We start from the raw sequence: 19,150 nt of genomic DNA on the forward strand, positions 1-19,150 counted from the left end.
GGCTTCCCCTGACCGTGACTCTCTGAAACCTAAGTCCCGACGCCTGGAAAAGACCCTGCACCCGCAGCCCCCAGGACCTGAAGGACCGGACTTTCACTGCAGAAGTGACCCCCAGGAGTCCCCCTCCCTTGCCCAAGTGGAGGTTTCCCCGAGGAAGCCCCCCCTTGCCTGCCTGCAGCGCTGAAGAGATCCCTTGATCTCTCATTGACTAACATTGCGAACCCGACGCTTGTTCTAACACTGCACCCGGCCGCCCCCGCGCCGCTGAGGGTGAAATTTCTGTGTGGGCTTGTGTCCCCCCCCCCGGTGCCCTACAAAACCCCCCTGGTCTGCCCTCCGAAGACGCGGGTACTTACCTGCAAGCAAACCGGAACCGGGGCACCCCCTTCTCTCCATTATAGCCTATGCGTTTTGGGCACCACTTTGAACTCTGCACCTGACCGGCCCTGAGCTGCTGGTGTGGTAACTTTGGGGTTGCTCTGAACCCCCAACGGTGGGCTACCTTGGACCAAGAACTGAACCCTGTAAGTGTCTTACTTACCTGGTAAAACTAACAAAAACTTACCTCCCCCAGGAACTGTGAAAATTGCACTGTGTCCACTTTTAAAATAGCTATTTGTGAATAACTTGAAAAGTATACATGCAATTGAAATGATTCAAAGTTCCTAATGTACTTACCTGCAATACCTTTCAAACAAGATATTACATGTTAAATTTGAACCTGTGGTTCTTAAAATAAACTAAGAAAAGATATTTTTCTATAACAAAACCTATTGGCTGGATTTGTCTCTGAGTGTGTGTACCTCATTTATTGTCTATGTGTATGTACAACAAATGCTTAACACTACTCCTTGGATAAGCCTACTGCTCGACCACACTACCACAAAATAGAGCATTAGTATTATCTATTTTTACCACTATTTTACCTCTAAGGGGAACCCTTGGACTCTGTGCATGCTATTCCTTACTTTGAAATAGCACATACAGAGCCAACTTCCTACATCAAACTTCCCAGTTTTCAGTGTAGCCATTATGGTGCTGTGGAGTTCGTGTTTGACAAACTCCCAGACCATATACTCTTATGTCTACCCTGCACTTACAATGTCTAAGGTATGGCTTAGACACTGTAGGGGCACAGTGCTCATGCACTGGTGCCCTCACCTATGGTATAGTGCACCCTGCCTTAGGGCTGTAAGGCCTGCTTGAGGGGTGACTTATCTATACTTGGATAGGCAGTGAGAGGCTGGCATGGAACCCTGAAGCGAGTGCCATGTCGTCTTACTCATTTTGTTCTCACCAGCACACACAAGCTGGCAAGCAGTGTGTCTGTGCTGAGTGAGGGGTCTCCAGGGTGGCATAAGACATGCTGCAGCCCTTAGAGACCTTCCCTGGCATCAGGGCCCTTGGTACCAGAGGTACCAGTTACAAGGGACTTACCTGGATGCCAGGGTGTGCCAATTGTGGGTACAAAAGTACAGGTTAGGGAAAGAACACTGGTGCTGGGGCCTGGTTAGCAGGCCTCAGCACACTTTCAATTCAAAACATAGCATCAGCAAAGGCAAAAAGTCAGGGTGTAACCATGCCAAGGAGGCATTTCCTTACAATGATCAACCCAGACTTCATTGCTATGACCACTCCAGATGGGGAGTCAGAGACTTGAAGCATTCTGGAAACAAACGTTCTCTTCCACTAGCCTTTCCCTTGAATCAGTCAACATCAGCTGTTTGCTAAGTAGGTACTCTCTTCCATTAAGGGACTTGACTGCAGAATCTTGCCTGCAGTTTCTTGGGAGTTGGACGGCAATTTGGCGCATACTTTTCATACTGGCCAGGACACAGCCAAATATGTCAAATGGCCGGGGCTGGACACAACAGACCGTTTAAACTGAGCAAATGGGGACTGCCATGGTGCTCCGATGCCATGCGTAGATGAGATCCAGAGGCTTCTCCAGTGACATTCAGATGCCGCTCATGTACATGCCATTTAACAGCTGTTGCCTTTTTTTTGGTAGAAGTTATATTCTGCCTTAGAGCGATTTTAAAGTAACAGTCACAGCCCGATGCCTCGGTCTCTTTACACCCGCAAGCAGTATCCCCAACAGTTTCCTCTCTTTTGAGGCATCCGCAGGAGTTTCGCGTATAGACAAGGGGCACCATGACCACAGCAGGCACACCAATCTGCAGTGGTTGGAATAGGGACAACTGACAAAGTCCACGTCCCCAAGTGCAGAGAATCTCCCAGTCCCCCCCTATTCTGGCAGCAGCCTCCAAGCTGCTTTAGTTTGCCCTTAGTGGCACACAACCACCCTGTAGGGGCAGGAATCAGTCATTTCGTTTTCTCCATGGGTGGCAGGCAGTAACATCTGTCAAGTGGGTAATGCAGATAATTAAATGGGGTACACCCTTTCATTCCTTTCTGACCCGCTGCATTTTCCACCTTCATCAGAGCATCTTTTAGAGGGTTGTTTTTCCATTTTGCTGCGGGACGTGTAAGGTTCTTTGGGTTAAAGGAGCCTTAGAGAAAGTCCCAGCCTTGGAAATCAGAACTGGATCGTATTCCTTTTACTTCCTTGGCTGAAAAAATATGTATTTGCAACCTCTTAATTCCTCGGGTGTAAAAGTCTTCCCCCTACCTTGAAGACTTTCTGTTGAAGGCGGGCTTACCACAGTCAGCTGTGGACCACCTCCAGACAGTGAACATCCTGACGTTGCTGGGGTTCCAAAGTAACCTCTAACGTCTTTGCAGAGACTACCTTTTATCTGAATAATTCTGGATATGGCAAATTTGGACATTACTTTTCTAATACGCACTTCTTTTGAGCAACTGCACAGCTGACCTCTACGTCTCCTGACTCTGAAGACGGTCTTGCTGCATGAGTGAGTTTTAAGTTCTTGTCAGTCCAGCCCCCCTACACTACCTTTCTGTGCAAATTCCTGCTGAGGACTAGAGCAGCATTTACAATGAAGGCTTTAATGCCCTTTCATGTGGACATTCCATCGTACTTCTGATGTTCCTTGTTTAACATCACCTCTTGAAACGGGAGAGACTCCATTGTTTGGAGCCAAGAAGAGTGCTGAGGTTTTACATTGATCACACCAAAGACCATTGGGTGGGACGATAAACTGTTTGTGAGTCCAATGGAGCAGGTAATGGCAAGTTAAGGCAGTTCAGTAAAGAACTCTGCCACAGTAGATTTTCATCTGCGTTAAGATCTGCTACGCACTGGCCAAAAAGCAGCCTCCAGCGATTGTGGGTCTTTTCCATCTGGACAGATGCTATTATCACTGTGCTGGCATTCGGCGTTGCTGTCCTTGACCTCTGCCCGACTGTAACTTGGCTGTCGGTACACACATTTGTGAAGTACTACTGCCTTTAAAGCCAGGTCCAATGGGACTACTGCTTTGACAACCAGATCCAACAGGAAGGACATTTTGCCCATTCAGTCCTGCAGGACATGTTTCCCTGAGTAATTCCAGAGACCCACCAGAGAAGTTACTGCTTTTTGTATCCATTCTAAAGGTGAGCTGCTCTTTATGGTGGATACTCTAACTGCAGAGTCCCCCCTGCACTCGTGCCTCTCCGTTCTATGGAATGGACTCTTTACCATCTAAAAAGATCCCAAACTAGAATTCGGCACATTAGCAAAAATAATTGGTCCTTTGAGCCCTGCGTTAGAGGACATGGACTGGTTAAAGAAAGAAACTGATGTCAGCCTCCTGGGTGACACTTGTATGTGTATGTGGGTGTAGTGGGGGTGACACGAAACGGGCATGATGCCACCTGCTGGCACCCAGGGTCTAGGCTGAAACATCTTATGAATTCAGTCTGGCGGCTGGGGATATTCTGAACGTGAGGAATTTGTGATTAGATTCAGTATCCACCCGAAACAGTTCTAACAAAGTTAAGTGTAGGAAAGTGCCCCCTTTTTGCTGTGGTCACCCTCACTTTTTGATCACTGGTACTGATGTTTTTCGACTGCTGTGCCCTCAGACCCTGCTATCCAGGCCCCAGTGCCAATGATCTTTACCTAAAACAAGGTAAAAATGGTCTAATTGTAAATTTGTAAGTTCCTAGTAAGTGGTACCCCTGGTAAATACTGCTCAAGTGCCACAGAGGGTCCTTAAGGGCTGCAACATGTATGCCACTCCAAGGGAGCTCCCTACAAATTGCATGCCTCTTTCCATTGCAGTCTGCCTGCCATGTTGCAAGCCATGAGTGAAAACATGACACTGTGTGCCAGGCAAGAGTTACTGCTTGCAGTACATATGCAAGCTACTCCTACAGCAGGCCTTGTAGCCCTTAGGCATGGTGCGTTATATTACATGTAAGGGGATATCTGCATGAACCGGTATGCCCCTGCACTGTCTATTGCAATTACTAGATAATACAAGTGAACAGGGAAGCCACTTTAATTATATGTACTGGGCTCTGATCATCATGAGTTTCCCTGCTACAAATTGGTGTCACTGAAACCTATGGTGTTTGGTATCAAACACCTTGTCTTGAAAAAATCCATACTGATGCCAGTATTGGATTTATCATGACACACACTCAGAGAGCAGCTTAGAGGTGCCCCCGAACCCTACTAGTCCTCTAGTGTGCTGGCTGACTGGGTACAACCATCTTGCCACCACAGACATATTTCTGACCCCAGGGAGGTGAGAGCCTGTGCTCTTTGAGGGCAGAAACAATGCCTTCTCAAGAGGAAGGTGTTCACATGTCCTCCAGCAGGAAGCCTAGCAGTTTTGTATATCTGGGTCATGGGCTTCAAAGCCCCTGCAGCCTTTGCTATGAGACCCCAGCTTCCCCCAGACCTGGAGGATGCCACCCATAGCCCTGAGGCCCATTTAGCACCAGGGCAGGTGGGAAATTAGCTATGCTAGTGGGTGTGTTGCATTATCAGGCTTGGCACACCCTTAAGGTGTGCTGCCTGATGCGCCCCACGAAAGAAGGGTTTCACCATCTTGTTTTTGGTGGAACTAGGAATTCTGTGACAAGATTATGCTCACTTCCTCCAGGAAGTGGTCCTATAGGGTGTGTAAGTAGCCCGTGTACTCACCTTAAAGCCCCAAAATTGAGTATGTAGATGTCCTCCTGACACCAGGAACTGAGATTCGTTTGACCGAAGAAGGAGGAGGACAAAGAAGAGCTGACCAATGTGAGAACTGAGGAGCTGTCTGGACTTTAAGTGCCAAACCCTGCCTACCTGCTGCTGTTCCAACAACCACCCATACCCAACTCGTCCTGCAGCTGTGCATCTCCCAAAAGCCTCACAGGGCTGCCAGCACTTTGTAAACCACCCAGCATGTCCCTTGGAGTGGTGGAGCCACTTCCCTGCAACCTGCAGGTACCAAGCGCAATGTCAGTTCCACCGACCTACTTAACAGCGTCACAGCAGCCACCCAGGAGGAAGTCACTGTGCTCCAGCAGTGCAGAGCCATCTCCCCACGAAGTCTGGAGATGCCAAACCCACTAGGAGTTGCCCTGTGCCAATTCCCGGCATACCGGAGCATTGCAAGCACCAAGACTTGGTTGTGTCTGAGTCATACACCACTGGTGCAAAATGACGACCTGCACCTGAGGGATGATGGAATCGATGAGACTGGACTTGTCTCCAAGTTCCCCTATGCGGCCTGTTTTTAAGTGCCCCCCCAATATCTTTCTCCATAGAAAAGCATTACTGTGTAAAAGTGCATTTATGAAACTATTTTATTTATGTGTAGAAATTGATAACTTGAAAAGTACTTAAAGCTGAAGATCTCAGTGTTTAAAATAATATAACTATCTGTACTATTTTTCTAAATTGATCTCGAGTTTCTTATTGAGTGTATGTCTCATTTATTGACTCTGTGTTCAACAAATGCCTAACACTATCCTCTGAAAAGCCTAAACTGCTCGCCCACACTATCACAAAAACAGCATTTGGAATCATTTCAACCCCCTTCAACCAATAAGGGTTGCCTGTACTATCTGCATAGAGTACCCGAACATTTGGTACACTGCTTGAATAGCCAGCTTCCTACAGTAAGTAACTTGATCTTCAGAGTGTGAAAAATAGATTTTCAATATTGTAGTTTTCAGATTTTTCAAACCCTAAAAATGTTTTTTGTCTCCATTAGAAAAGGTCAACAGAAGACTTAAAAGAGCGGTACTATGGGATATGTGCCAAGCTGGGGAACATCCGTGCCACACCAGGCTCTGACGTGAAAGTGCCAGTGTTTGACGCTGGGCATGAGAGGCGGAGGAAGGAGCAACTGGAGAGGTTGTACACTAGAACTCCAGAGCAGGTAATAAACAAATCATTTTGTTATCACATGATAGCAATTACTTTCTCTGATGTGTTTGGTTACCTATTCATTTGTTATTTACTTTGCACACCATCAGTTTTGTCTTAAGTTCACTAAGCCTTTATGAAAGTGTGTTGTAGGAAGTTGGCTCTGTATGTGCTATTTCAAAGTAAGGAATAGCATGCACAGAGTCCAAGGGTTCCCCTTAGAGGTAAAATAGTGGTAAAAAGAGATAATACTAATGCTCTATTTTGTGGTAGTGTGGTCGAGCAGTAGGCTTATCCAAGGAGTAGTGTTAAGCATCTGTTGTACATACACATAGACAATAAATGAGGTACACACACTCAGAGACAAATCCAGCCAATAGGTTTTGTTATAGAAAAATATATTTTCTTAGTTTATTTTAAGAACCACAGGTTCAAATTTCACATGTAATAGCTTGTTTGGAAGGTATTGCAGGTAAGTACTCTAGGAACTTTGAACCATTACATTAGCATGAATACTTTTGTCATAAAACACAATAAGCTGTTTTAAAAGTGGACACAGTGCAATTTTCACAGTTCTTGGGGGAGGTAAGTTATTGTTAGTTTTCACAGGTAAGTAAGTCACTTACAGTTCTCAGTTTTTGGTCCAAGGTAGCCCACCGTTGGGGGTTCAGAGCAACCCCAAAGTTATCACACCAGCAGCTCAGGGCCGGTCAGGTGCAAAGGTCAAAGAGGTGCTGTAGGAAGTTGGCTCTGTATGTGCTATTTCAAAGTAAGGAATAGCATGCACAGAGTCCAAGGGTTCCCCTTAGAGGTAAAATAGTGGTAAAAATAGATAATACTAATGCTCTATTTTGTGGTAGTGTGGTCGAGCAGTAGGCTTATCCAAGGAGTAGTGTTAAGCATTTGTTGTACATACACATAGACAATAAATGAGGTACACACACTCAGAGACAAATCCAGCCAATAGGTTTTGTTATAGAAAAATATATTTTCTTAGTTTATTTTAAGAACCACAGGTTCAAATTTAACATGTAATATCTTGTTTGAAACGTATTGCAGGTAAGTACATTAGGAACTTTGAATCATTTCAATTGCATGTATACTTTTCAAGTTATTCACAAATAGCTATTTTAAAAGTGGACACTTAGTGCAATTTTCACAGTTCCTGGGGGAGGTAAGTTTTTGTTAGTTTTACCAGGTAAGTAAGACACTTACAGGGTTCAGTTCTTGGTCCAAGGTAGCCCACCGTTGGGGGTTCAGAGCAACCCCAAAGTTATCACACCAGCAGCTCAGGGCCGGTCAGGTGCAGAGTTCAAAGTGGTGCCCAAAACGCATAGGCTTCAATGGAGAGAAGGGGGTGCCCCGGTTCTAGTCTGCCAGCAGGTAAGTACCCGCGTCTTCGGAGGGCAGACCAGGGGGGTTTTGTAGGGCACCGGGGGGGACACAAGCCCACACAGAAATTTCACCCTCAGCGGCGCGGGGGCGGCCGGGTGCAGTGTAGAAACAAGCGTCGGGTTTTCAATGGAAATCAATGAGAGATCAAGGGATCTCTTCAGCGCTGCAGGCAGGCAAGGGGGGGCTTCCTCGGGGAAACCTCCACTTGGGCAAGGGAGAGGGACTCCTGGGGGTCACTTCTGCAGTGAAAGTCCGGTCCTTCAGGTCCTGGGGGCTGCGGGTGCAGGGTCTTTTCCAGGCGTCGGGACTTAGGTTTCAGAGAGTCGCGGTCAGGGGAAGCCTCGGGATTCCCTCTGCAGGCGGCGCTGTGGGGGCTCAGGGGGGACAGGTTTTGGTACTCACAGTCGTAGAGTAGTCCGGGGGTCCTCCCTGAGTTGTTGGTTCTCCACCAGCCGAGTCGGGGTCGCCGGGTGCAGTGTTGCAAGTCTCACGCTTCTTGCGGGGAGATTGCAGGGTTCTTTAAAGCTGCTCCTTTGGATAAAGTTGCAGCCTTTTTGGAGCAGGTCCGCTGTCCTCGGGAGTTTCTTGTCATCGTCGAAGCGGGGCAGTCCTCAGAGGATGCAGAGGTCGCTGGTCCCTTTGGAAGGCGTCGCTGGAGCAGAGTTCTTTGGAAGGCAGGAGACAGGCCGGTGAGTTTCTGGAGCCAAGGCAGTTGTTGTCTTCTGGTCTTCCACTGCAGGGGTTTTCAGCTAGGCAGTCCTTCTTCTTGTTGTTGCAGGAATCTAATTTTCTAGGGTTCAGGGTAGCCCTTAAATACTAAATTTAAGGGCGTGTTTAGGTCTGGGGGGTTAGTAGCCAATGGCTACTAGCCCGGAGGGTGGGTACACCCTCTTTGTGCCTCCTCCCAAGGGGAGGGGGTCACAATCCTAACCCTATTGGGGGAATCCTCCTTCTACAAGATGGAGGATTTCTAAAAGTCAGTCACCTCAGCTCAGGACACCTTAGGGGCTGTCCTGACTGGCCAGTGACTCCTCCTTGTTTTTCTCATTATCTCTCCTGGACTTGCCGCCAAAAGTGGGGGCTGGGTCCAGGAGGCGGGCATCTCCACTAGCTGGAGTGCCCTGGGGCATTGTAACACGAAGCTTGAGCCTTTGAAGCTCACTGCTAGGTGTTACAGTTCCTGCAGGGGGGAGGTGTGAAGCACCTCCACCCAGAGCAGGCTTTGTTTCTGTCCTCCGAGAGCACAAAGGCTCTCACCGCATGAGGTCAGCAACTCGTCTCAGCAGCAGGCTGGCACAGACCAGTCAGTCCTGCACTGAACAATTGGGGAACATACAGGGGGTATCTCTAAGATGCCCTCTGTGTGCATTTTTTAATAAATCCAACACTGGCATCAGTGTGGGTTTATTATTCTGAGAAGTTTGATACTAAACTTCCCAGTATTCAGTGTAGCCATTATGGAGCTGTGGAGTTCGTTTTTGACAGACTCCCAGCCCATATACTCTTATGGCTACCCTGTACTTACAATGTCTAAGGTTTTGCTTAGACACTGTAGGGGCATAGTGCTCATGCACATATGCCCTCACCTGTGGTATAGTGCACCCTGCCTTAGGGCTGTAAGGCCTACTAGAGGGGTGACTTACCTATGCCACAGGCAGTGGGAGGTTGGCATGGCACCCTGAGGGGAGTGCCATGTCGACTTAGTCATTTTCTCCCATCAGCACACACAAGCTGGCAAGCAGTGTGTCTGTGCTGAGTGAGGGGTCCCTAGGGTGGCATAAGACATGCTGCAGCCCTTAGAGACCTTCCCTGGCATCAGGGCCCTTGGTACCAGAGGTACCAGTTACAAGGGACTTACCTAGGTGCCAGGGTTGTGCCAATTGTGGAAACAATGGTACATTTTAGGTGAAAGAACACTGGTGCTGGGGCTTGGTTAGCAGGGTCCCAGCACACTTCTCAGTCAAGTCAGCATCAGTATCAGGCAAAAAGTGGGGGGTAACTGCAACAGGGAGCCATTTCTTTACAGGTGCCCAAAACACATAGGCTATAATGGAGAGAAGGGGGTGCCCCGGTTCCAGTCTGCCAGCAGGTAAGTACCCGCGTCTTCGGAGGGCAGACCAGGGGGGTTTTGTAGGGCACCGGGGGGGACACAAAGTAGCACAGAAAGTACACCCTCAGCAGCGCGGGGGCGGCCGGGTGCAGTGTGCAAACACGCGTCGGGTTTCCTTCAGTTTTCAATGGGAGACCAAGGGGTCTCTTCAGCGATGCAGGCAAGGGGGGGGGCTCCTCGGGGTAGCCACCACCTGGGCAAGGGAGAGGGCCTCCTGGGGGTCACTCCTGCACAGAAGTTCAGTTTCTTTAGGGGCTGGGGGCTGCGGGTGCAGGGTCTTTTCCAGCCGTCGGGAAATGGAGTTCAGACAGTCGCGGTCAGGGGGACCCTGGGGATTCCCTCTGCAGGCGTCGCTGTGGGGGCTCAGGGGGGACAACTTTGGTTACTCACAGTCGTAGAGTCGCCGGAGGGTCCTCCCTGAGTTGGTTGTTCTCCACCAGTCGAGTCGGGGTCGCCGGGTGCAGTGTTGCAAGTCTCACGCTTCTTGCGGGGAGTTGCAGGGGTCTTTAAATCTGCTCCTTGTAAAAAAGTTGCAGTTCTTTTGGAGCAGTGCCGCTGTCCTCGGGAGTTTCTTGTCTTTTTCGAAGCAGGGCAGTCCTCAGAGGATTCAGAGGTCGCTGGTCCCTTGGAAAGCGTCGCTGGAGCAGGTTCTTTGGAAGGCAGGAGACAGGCCGGTAAGTCTGGGGCCAAGGCAGTTGGTGTCTTCTGGTCTTCCTCTGCAGGGGTCTTTCAGCTCGGCAGTCCTTCTTCTTGTAGTTGCAGGAAATCTTTAGGTTCAGGGAAGCCCTTAAATACTAAATTTAAGGGCGTGTTTAGGTCTGGGGGGGTTAGTAGCCAATGGCTACTAGCCCTGAGGGTGGGTACACCCTCTTTGTGCCTCCTCCCAAGGGGAGGGGGTCACATCCCTAATCCTATTGGGGGAATCCTCCATCTGCAAGATGGAGGATTTCTAAAAGTTAGTCACCTCAGCTCAGGACACCTTAGGGGCTGTCCTGACTGGCCAGTGACTCCTCCTTGTTATTCTCATTATTTTCTCCGGCCTTGCCGCCAAAAGTGGGGGCCGGGGCCGGAGGGGGCGGGCAACTCCACTAGCTGGAGTGTCCTGCGGGGCTGTGACAAAGGGGTGAGCCTTTGAGGCTCACCGCCAGGTGTTACAGCTCCTGCCTGGGGGAGGTGTTCGCATCTCCACCCAGTGCAGGCTTTGTTACTGGCCTCAGAGTGACAAAGGCACTCTCCCCATGGGGCCAGCAACATGTCTCTAGTGTGGCAGGCTGCTGGAACCAGTCAGCCTACACAGATAGTCGGTTAAGTTTCAGGGGGCACCTCTAAGGTGCCCTCTGTGGTGTATTTTACAATAAAATGTACACTGGCATCAGTGTGCATTTATTGTGCTGAGAAGTTTGATACCAAACTTCCCAGTTTTCAGTGTAGCCATTCTGGTGCTGTGGAGTTCGTGTAAAACAGACTCCCAGACCATATACTCTTATGGCTACCCTAAGGTTTTGCTTAGACACTGTAGGGGCACAGTGCTCATGCACTGGTACCCTCACCTATGGTATAGTGCACCCTGCCTTAGGGCTGTAAGGCCTGCTAGAGGGGTGTCTTACCTATACTGCATAGGCAGTGAGAGGCTGGCATGGCACCCTGAGGGGAGTGCCATGTCGTCTTACTCATTTTGTTCTCACTAGCACACCCAAGCTGGTAAGCAGTGTGTCTGTGCTGAGTGAGGGGTCTCTTAGGGTGGCATAATACATGCTGCACCCCTTAGAGACCTTCCCTGGCATCAGGGCCCTTGGTACCAGAGGTACCAGTTACAAGGGACTTATCTGGATGCCAGGGTGTGCCAATTGTGGAATCAAAAGTACAGGTTAGGGAAAGAACACTGGTGCTGGGGCCTGGTTAGCAGGCCTCAGCACACTTTCAATTCAAAACATAGCATCAGCAAAGGCAAAAAGTCGGGGTAACCATGCCAAGGAGGCATTTCCTTACATGTGTGTTATCAGAAAGCCTGCTTTTTCACAAGTACTAAAACCTTTCCAGGAGGTAATAATACCTAAGTTCATATTGTACTCAAAACCCCAGACATAGCTGCTCTGAACTCCATGAAAATGCTGTAACTATTTACAAATAAATGATGCTTAATTTAGAGACCTTAGCAGAATGGACTAATGAGCTGGTAACCTGGAGTTGAAAACGGTGTGCTACAGGCTGTGTACCGATTTCAATTGCAAGCACTTTATTCACTTGGTTATCTTACCTAACTCTTTGGTAGCAACAGAATTGAATCCTTTTATGGAGTGTTTTTCATGGACCGTACAACCTCTAGGAGGTATGTTAGTGCCCTGTGTGTAAGGTCTGAGCTGTAAGCGTTGAGGGCTCCGACTAGCACAAATATTCCCTTCCTGAATCTTTAGCGAGTGATCTTGAATCTGATGTGTGCCTCAAGACCCCACAATAACAGGAGCAAAATACTTTGTTTTAAATGATGTAATTGTGTCATGCTTAAGTCTGGGGTTCATACTTTCAACTTTGCACATTCATCCTCCTTTACGATAAAAAGTAGTAAAAATAGCATGAAAATATTACTTCCTATTGCACCCCTCCATTTAGGAACAAGGCGTAAAGGGAGAAAAGCTGATTTTCACTTTGTAGTAGTGTTTATTTTCCATTTCCACATATCAGCCTGATTTTGTGATTGTAAAATCTGTACCATTCATTAATTGCTGCGTTAAGATTTTCTATTTAGAGTACAACACTTACGTTCCCCTTCCTCTGGATCATCAGCAGCCCTCTAATCTGATGATTCTAAAAAATAGCATGCGCCTCAGCAGGTTTTTTTTCTTCTCTTGTATGCCGTTGAATGGGTAGATACTCTTGTCTGACCAAACAGCTGCCGCCCCACGCACCTCCAGGCTTGTTCAGTCTAACACCTTCAGAAATTCCCATCTATCATTGTCCTTGTTTCAGATGTAGACCTTCACATTTCCGTTTTGTAGGGAACTGCTCATCCTTCCTTGTACAGAAACTCCAGTGAATAAAAATCAATCTTATGATTCTTCTCTTGACTATCCTCCAAGAGCCTACTGTTCTCTGAGATACGGATAGGATATCCTATTTAGATAGCAGCATTTCTTCACCTTCTGGGATTCTCTCGTGCTCATAAACAGTAAGATATCTTAGTGCATGTGCTTGCCCCCACGCTACATTTGTATTTTTGAAACTCATTCAACACATGAAATGTAGTCTTTAAAATAAACTCATTAAAAAAACAAGACTCCTAGTAATATACATTTGATTGAAACTCTACTCTGGGCTTCATCCCTTTCTCTCAGCATTTCCACCATAGAAACACAGTCAATATCAAGGAGATGGTTGCCTTCATTTTCACTGATGAGGAGCCTGTTTTGTTCCAGAACATTCTCGAAATTAATGAGCTCACTTTTGGTCAGGTTCACTTTGTTCATCTTGGAGGGCTCACTCTTCTCCAAAAATATATATCCATATCCATTTTTGCTTTGGAACACCAAGTGATGTGATGATGCAGTCTGAAAAGCATGGTTGCAAGAGGCCAAGAAGAAGATGGTTTGGATTGCAGGTTGCAAGACCCACTACGGTTATGGACCTCATGTGCAATGTATGACTGGTCTATTTTAAAACACAGTAGAGTTTGATTTATTAGTTTGAAGTTGGCCTCAGAGGGAAGGTAGCGCATATGTCTGATACACATTAAAGGGAATGTATCTATGAAGATATCTGCTTCCATGTGTTCTTCGGGAGTTAGTTGATGGTCCAGAACAGGTCCATGGTTTTATGTTACATATTGATTGAGGTGGGTAAGAGGTTAGTAAATCCTGTATTAACACTCTGTAGTAGCAGCTCATGGAACTGCACGAAAACCACATATTGGTCACTGTAAAAGATATTTAATTTGCTGTTCTAAATACGCCCATAGCACCGTTACTTGTCAGTGGCAAAACATTTCAAAACTCCCAAGGCTTTGCCGAACAAACTCTTGTAAATATCAAAGCATTAGTATGCTGCACACAGCATGAATTATAACATGAGAGCTCTGTAGATGACGTAGGCGGTCCTGCTTAGAATTATTGAAACTTACCACCCCTGTGGCTGGAGTACTACATTTTTAGAGCAACGTGCTTCTTAAATCCATCAACAGCATTATTCGGAGAACATCCTGTATGTATTGGATGCAGATTTGGAAGAGTTATCTATTACTATTTCTGACTGTTGGAAAATGGGTTATTGATAGGGCAGGTAGGTACCTACACCTAGCAACAAGCCACAAACCTCCACAAAAGTACAGTTAGGTCTCAGTAAATTAATCCCAGCTCTACCCTTGGTAGCTTAGCATCGAGCGTCAAGGCTTAACTTAGGAAACAAAGTGTAAAGCATTCAAATATCACAAAACAGTAATTAAATAAAACACAGGAAACAGTTTAAAAATCCAAAACCAATTTATAAAAATAGCTTATATTTTTATCTTTAAAATGACACAAAAACGATTAAAATCGGTTCAGGGGAACCGGAGATATGAATTTTTAAGGTATTATTATTTTCTAGCGCTCAGAAACGAAAAGCGCCAATCGGGTCATCTGGTTGCACCAGGACCGGGGCAAAGTCAAACTTTCAGGCCGACCGCGATGGAGCCCTGCTCGGCTACAAGTCGCGGGAGGCCTCGGTCAAAAAGTTACCTTCTGACTTAGTCTCTTTTTCGATGTTTTTCTTCCCCGGGACGAACCTGCCAGTTGGATCCGACCTCCTGGAGCCCTTGTCCGGATACGCGAAGTCGGTTTCCTCGGTGGTGATTTTTACCTTCGGACTTAGTCGTTTTTTCGAGATGAAAATCCTTCGACCGGGGTAAACCTGGATCTTGATCCGATGTCCGTGGAGCCCTTCTCGGATACGATGGCTGGAAGGTCCCGGTCAACTTTTTACGTTCGGACTTAGTCTTTTTTTCGGATGTTTTTCTTGACCGGGACGAACCACGAAGTCAGGCCGGGTCGCGGTTGAGGCAAGCCGGCTAGAATTTCCGCGTCGAGTCGGTCACTTTATGGAGCTTTTTTTCTAAAATTTCTCCAATCTTTTCCAAACTTCTGGGGCTTCACCCAGATGTTCTTTTAAGGTTCTTTTGGGGTCCACAGCTCACCCCAAGGGTCCAGAAGTTCTGTGATGGTCCTTGGGAAGTGCGGACTTCAACTCCCAGAGTGCACCTGGCGCAAACTCCTTTTTGGCCACTGGGCAGTGGTCAGCTGGTCACTTTTTCAGGAGTTGGTGCAGGGGACTCTGGTTAGCAATTTTTCACCTGTAGCAAACAGGGAGTCCCTCCTTGAACCAGTGGAAGCCAGGCAAAGTCCTTCTTGTGGTGAAGCCCAAGTGTGCAGCTGGTGCAGTCTTTCTGAGTGCAGGGTCCAGATGCAGGCCAGGGGTCCAGCAGGGCAGTCCTTCTTCTCCTTGTAGTTCTTTCTTCTTGAAATTTGGTGGGGATCTGAGGCGTGGGTGCAGGTCTGCCAGTTTTATCCTTGCTCCTGGGTGAAAAGCAGGGGGGCCCTGGTCCTCCAATCAGGGACAGGGTCGTCCCCCTGTGATGACCACTTCCTGGGAAGTGAGGCAAAAATCCATCCCAGAAGGCAATAGTCTCTAAAAATCCAAAATGGATGAATCTGATTTTTAGAGGAGAGATCTGGCTGAGCCCACCCACTGGTGTGGCTAAAAATCATAAACACACCCCTCTCCTGCCCTCTCCTAATCTAATCAAGGGGGCACCTAGCTGTCTGGGGTTGCAGGATGTGGGGGTGTTGCTGGGTGCTCCAGATGTCCTTCTCTGCCTTTGAAGACCAGTTTGGCAGCCCTCCCCCTTCCTGCTTCCCCATCTGCTGAGGGGAGATTCTCTCCCCCAAGCACATTCCTTTGTGTAAAGCCAGGCCACTTCACACCTCATAAAAGTGGCCTGGCAGAAGCTGCTGCAGGCTGGCCAATCAGAGCACAGCAGCAAAAACAATGCAGAGCTGAAATTGGCAACTTTTTAGGTAAAGTCTAAACTTTTTACCTGCACTAGTTATATTAAATCCAACAACTGGAAGTTGTGGGATTTATTATAACAATCAATTTGATACCAAATTCTTGGACTGTAACATTTAAGGAGACTTTAAAATTTAAAATAAAGTCTGCCCATTCTAGCCTATGAAGGCCATTTACTTCAATGAGGGAAAAACGAATTTGGCTGTTTTTACCTCACCAGGGCTTATAAATCTATTTTTATAAAGTCCCTGCTTATAGTTACATGGCACCCAGCCCTAGGGGCACATAGGGCACACCTTAGGGGTGACTTATATGTAAAAATAAGGTAGTTTAAAACTTTGGAAGTACCTTTAATTCCAAAGTCGAATTTGCATATAACTTTAATTTAAAAGCAGCCAGCAAGGCAGGCTGGCTTTTAAAATGACACTGGGCACCTCAGCAATGCACCTAGGTGTGCACCACCTATGCTGTGGTCCCTAAACCTACATGCCCTACCATATACTAGGGACTTATAGGTAGGTTAACTTAGCCAATTATAATTTTCCTAATTTGCATATCCATTTTACACAGAGCACTGGCCCTGGGACTGGTAAGCAGTACCCAGGGCACAGCCAAGAGTCAGTAACCACCAGTACCTATCCAGAAAGAGTGGGGGTGATCAGGCAAAAAAAAGGACTTTCCTACACTGCCCCCCCCCCCAGATGAAAGGTGATGGGTACTAACCTACACCCTGGTAGTCCTCATCAGCTAAGTGGAAAAACCTGGAAAGGCCATCTGCATTGGCATGAGCAGTCCCAGGTCTGTGCTCCACTGTGAAGTCCATCCCCTGTAGGGAAATGGACCACCTTAACAGTTTTGGGTTCTCCCCCCTCATCTGCATCAACCATCTGAGAGGTCTGTGGTCAGTTTGTACACGGAAGTGAGTGCCAAACAAGTAAGGCCTCAACTTCTTCAGGGACCAAACCACAGCAAAGGCCTCCCTCTCAATGGCACTCCATTTCTTCTCTCTGGGGAGTAGTCGCCTGCTGATGAAGGCAACTGGGTGATCATGGCCCTCTTCATTAACTTGTGCTAACACTGCCCCAATCCCTTCCTCTGAAGCATCTGTTTGCACTACAAACTCCTTGCTATAGTCAGGGGCCAGTAACACTGGTGCTGAACACATAGCCTGTTTTAGGGTGTCAAAAGCTTTTTGACACTCTGGGGTCCAAATGACCTTCTTGGGTTGTTTCTTGGAGGTAAGCTCAGTCAGAGGGGCCACTATGGTCCCAAAATTCTGAACAAACCTCCTGTAATACCCAGTCAGGCCAAGAAAGGCCCTGACCTGAGTCTGGGTTTTTGGAGCCTCCCAATCCAGGATAGTCTGGATCTTGGGCTGGAGAGGTTGTACATGGCCTCCACCAACAAGGTGGCCCAGGTACACAACAGAACTTTGCCCTATCTGGCACTTGCTTGCCTTGATAGTCAGGCCTGCTTGAAGCAGGGCCTGAAGCACTTCCTTCAGGTGGACCAGGTGGTCCCTCCAGGTGGAACTAAATACAGCTATATCATCTAGATAAGCTGCACTAAAAGATTCCAACCCAGATAGGACTCTATTCACCAACCGTTGGAAGGTGGCAGGAGCATTTTTCATCCCAAAGGGCATCACCTTGAACTGAAAGTGGCCCTCTGGTGTGGAAAATGCTGACCTCTCCTTGGCTCTTGGACTTAAGGCAATCTGCCAATATCCTGAGGTCAGATCAAATGTGCTCAGGAATTTGGCAGCCCCCAACCTGTCAATGAGCTCATCAGCTCTAGGTATGGGGTGAGCATCAGTCCTAGTGACTGCATTTAGACCTCTGTAGTCCACACAGAATCTTAATTCTTTCTTCCCACCTTGGGGACTAGCTTTGGGCACCAGTACCACTGGACTGGACCAAGGACTATCAGAGTGCTCAATTACCTTCAGATCCAACATCTTAGCCACTTCAGCTTTGATGTTGGCCTTGACCTGGTCAGACAGCCTGTACAGCTTGTTCTTGACAGGCAAGCTGTCACCAGTGTCAACATCATGGACACACCAATTGGTGAGTCCAGGGGTCAGGGAGAACAGACTAGCAAACTGTCCCAAGACTTGCTTACAGTCTTGTTGTTGCTGATCTGTCAGTTTGGGAGAGAGTACCACTCCCTCCACTGACCCATCTTTTTCCTTTGAGGACAGGAGGTCTGGCAGAGGTTCACCCTCCTCCTCCTTCCCTTCATCAGTGACCATCAGCATAGTCATGTCTGCCCTGTCCTGGTGGGGTTTCATCCTATTAACATGCAGGATCCTGTGAGGATTCCTGGGGGTGCCAAGGTCCACCAAGTAGGTGACCTCACCTTTTTTCTCTAGGATTGGATAGGGCCCAGTCCATTTGGCCTGTAGTGCCCTAGGAGCCATGGGCTCCAAAACCCACACCAGCTGTCCTGGGTGATACTCAGGCATGGTAGCCTTTTGATCATGCCAGAGCTTCATGAGCTCCTGACTGGCCTCCAGGTTCCTGCTTGCCTTCTTCATATACTCAGCCATGCGAGACCGCAGGCCTAGTACATAATCCAGCACATTCTCCTTGGCTTCCTTGAGAGGCTTTTCCCAAGACTCTCTCACCAAGCACAATGGGCCTCTTACAGGGTGCCCAAACAGTAACTCAAAGGGGCTGAATCCAACCCCCTTTTGTGGCACCTCCCTGTAGGCAAACAGCAGGCATGGGAGGAGGACATCCCATCTCCTCCTGAGTTTGTCAGACAAACCCATGATCATGCCCTTCAGGGTCTTATTGAATCTTTCCACTAGACCATTGGTCTGTGGATGGTAGGGTGTGCTGAACTTATAAGTAACACCACACTCCTCCCACATGGCTTTCAGATAGGCTGACATAAAGTTTGTGCCCCTATCTGAGACCACCTCCTTTGGGAATCCCACTCTGGTGAACACACCAAGTAGGGCCCTAGCCACTGTGGGTGCAGTGATTGTCCGGAGGGGTATTGCCTCAGGGTACCTGGTGGCATGGTCCACTACCACCACAATGTACCTGTTACCTGAAGCAGTTGGTGGGTCTAGGGGACCAACAATGTCAATCCCCACCCTCTCAAAGGGAGTCCCAACCACTGGCAGTGGAATTAAGGGAGCCTTTGGCTTGCCCCCTGTCTTGCCACTGGCTTGACAGGTGACACAGGAGCTGCAAAACTCCCTGACTTTTTCTGACATTTCTGGCCAAAAAAAATGGTTGACCAGCCTGTTCCAGGTCTTGGTCTGTCCCAAATGACCAGCTAAGGGGATATCATGGCTTAAGGTAAGGAGGAATTCTCTATACTTT

The 19,150-nt window shown here is 47.9% G+C and overlaps 1 protein-coding gene across 2 annotated transcripts in view; it reads left to right on the forward strand.

Annotated features, from left to right (window-relative positions):
• Positions 1 to 19,150, forward strand: part of DMAP1 (DNA methyltransferase 1 associated protein 1) — a 462,196-nt gene that overhangs the window by 152,857 nt on the left and 290,189 nt on the right. For both annotated transcript variants that reach the window (XM_069232858.1, XM_069232859.1), the window contains exon 7: positions 6,120 to 6,287. In XM_069232858.1, the coding sequence (XP_069088959.1) occupies positions 6,120 to 6,287 (168 nt within the window). The remainder of the gene's footprint in view (positions 1 to 6,119; positions 6,288 to 19,150) is intronic.

Source organism: Pleurodeles waltl, chromosome 4_2, assembly GCF_031143425.1.
Source record: "Pleurodeles waltl isolate 20211129_DDA chromosome 4_2, aPleWal1.hap1.20221129, whole genome shotgun sequence".
In the NCBI taxonomy this organism is placed as follows: Eukaryota; Metazoa; Chordata; class Amphibia; order Caudata; family Salamandridae; genus Pleurodeles; species Pleurodeles waltl.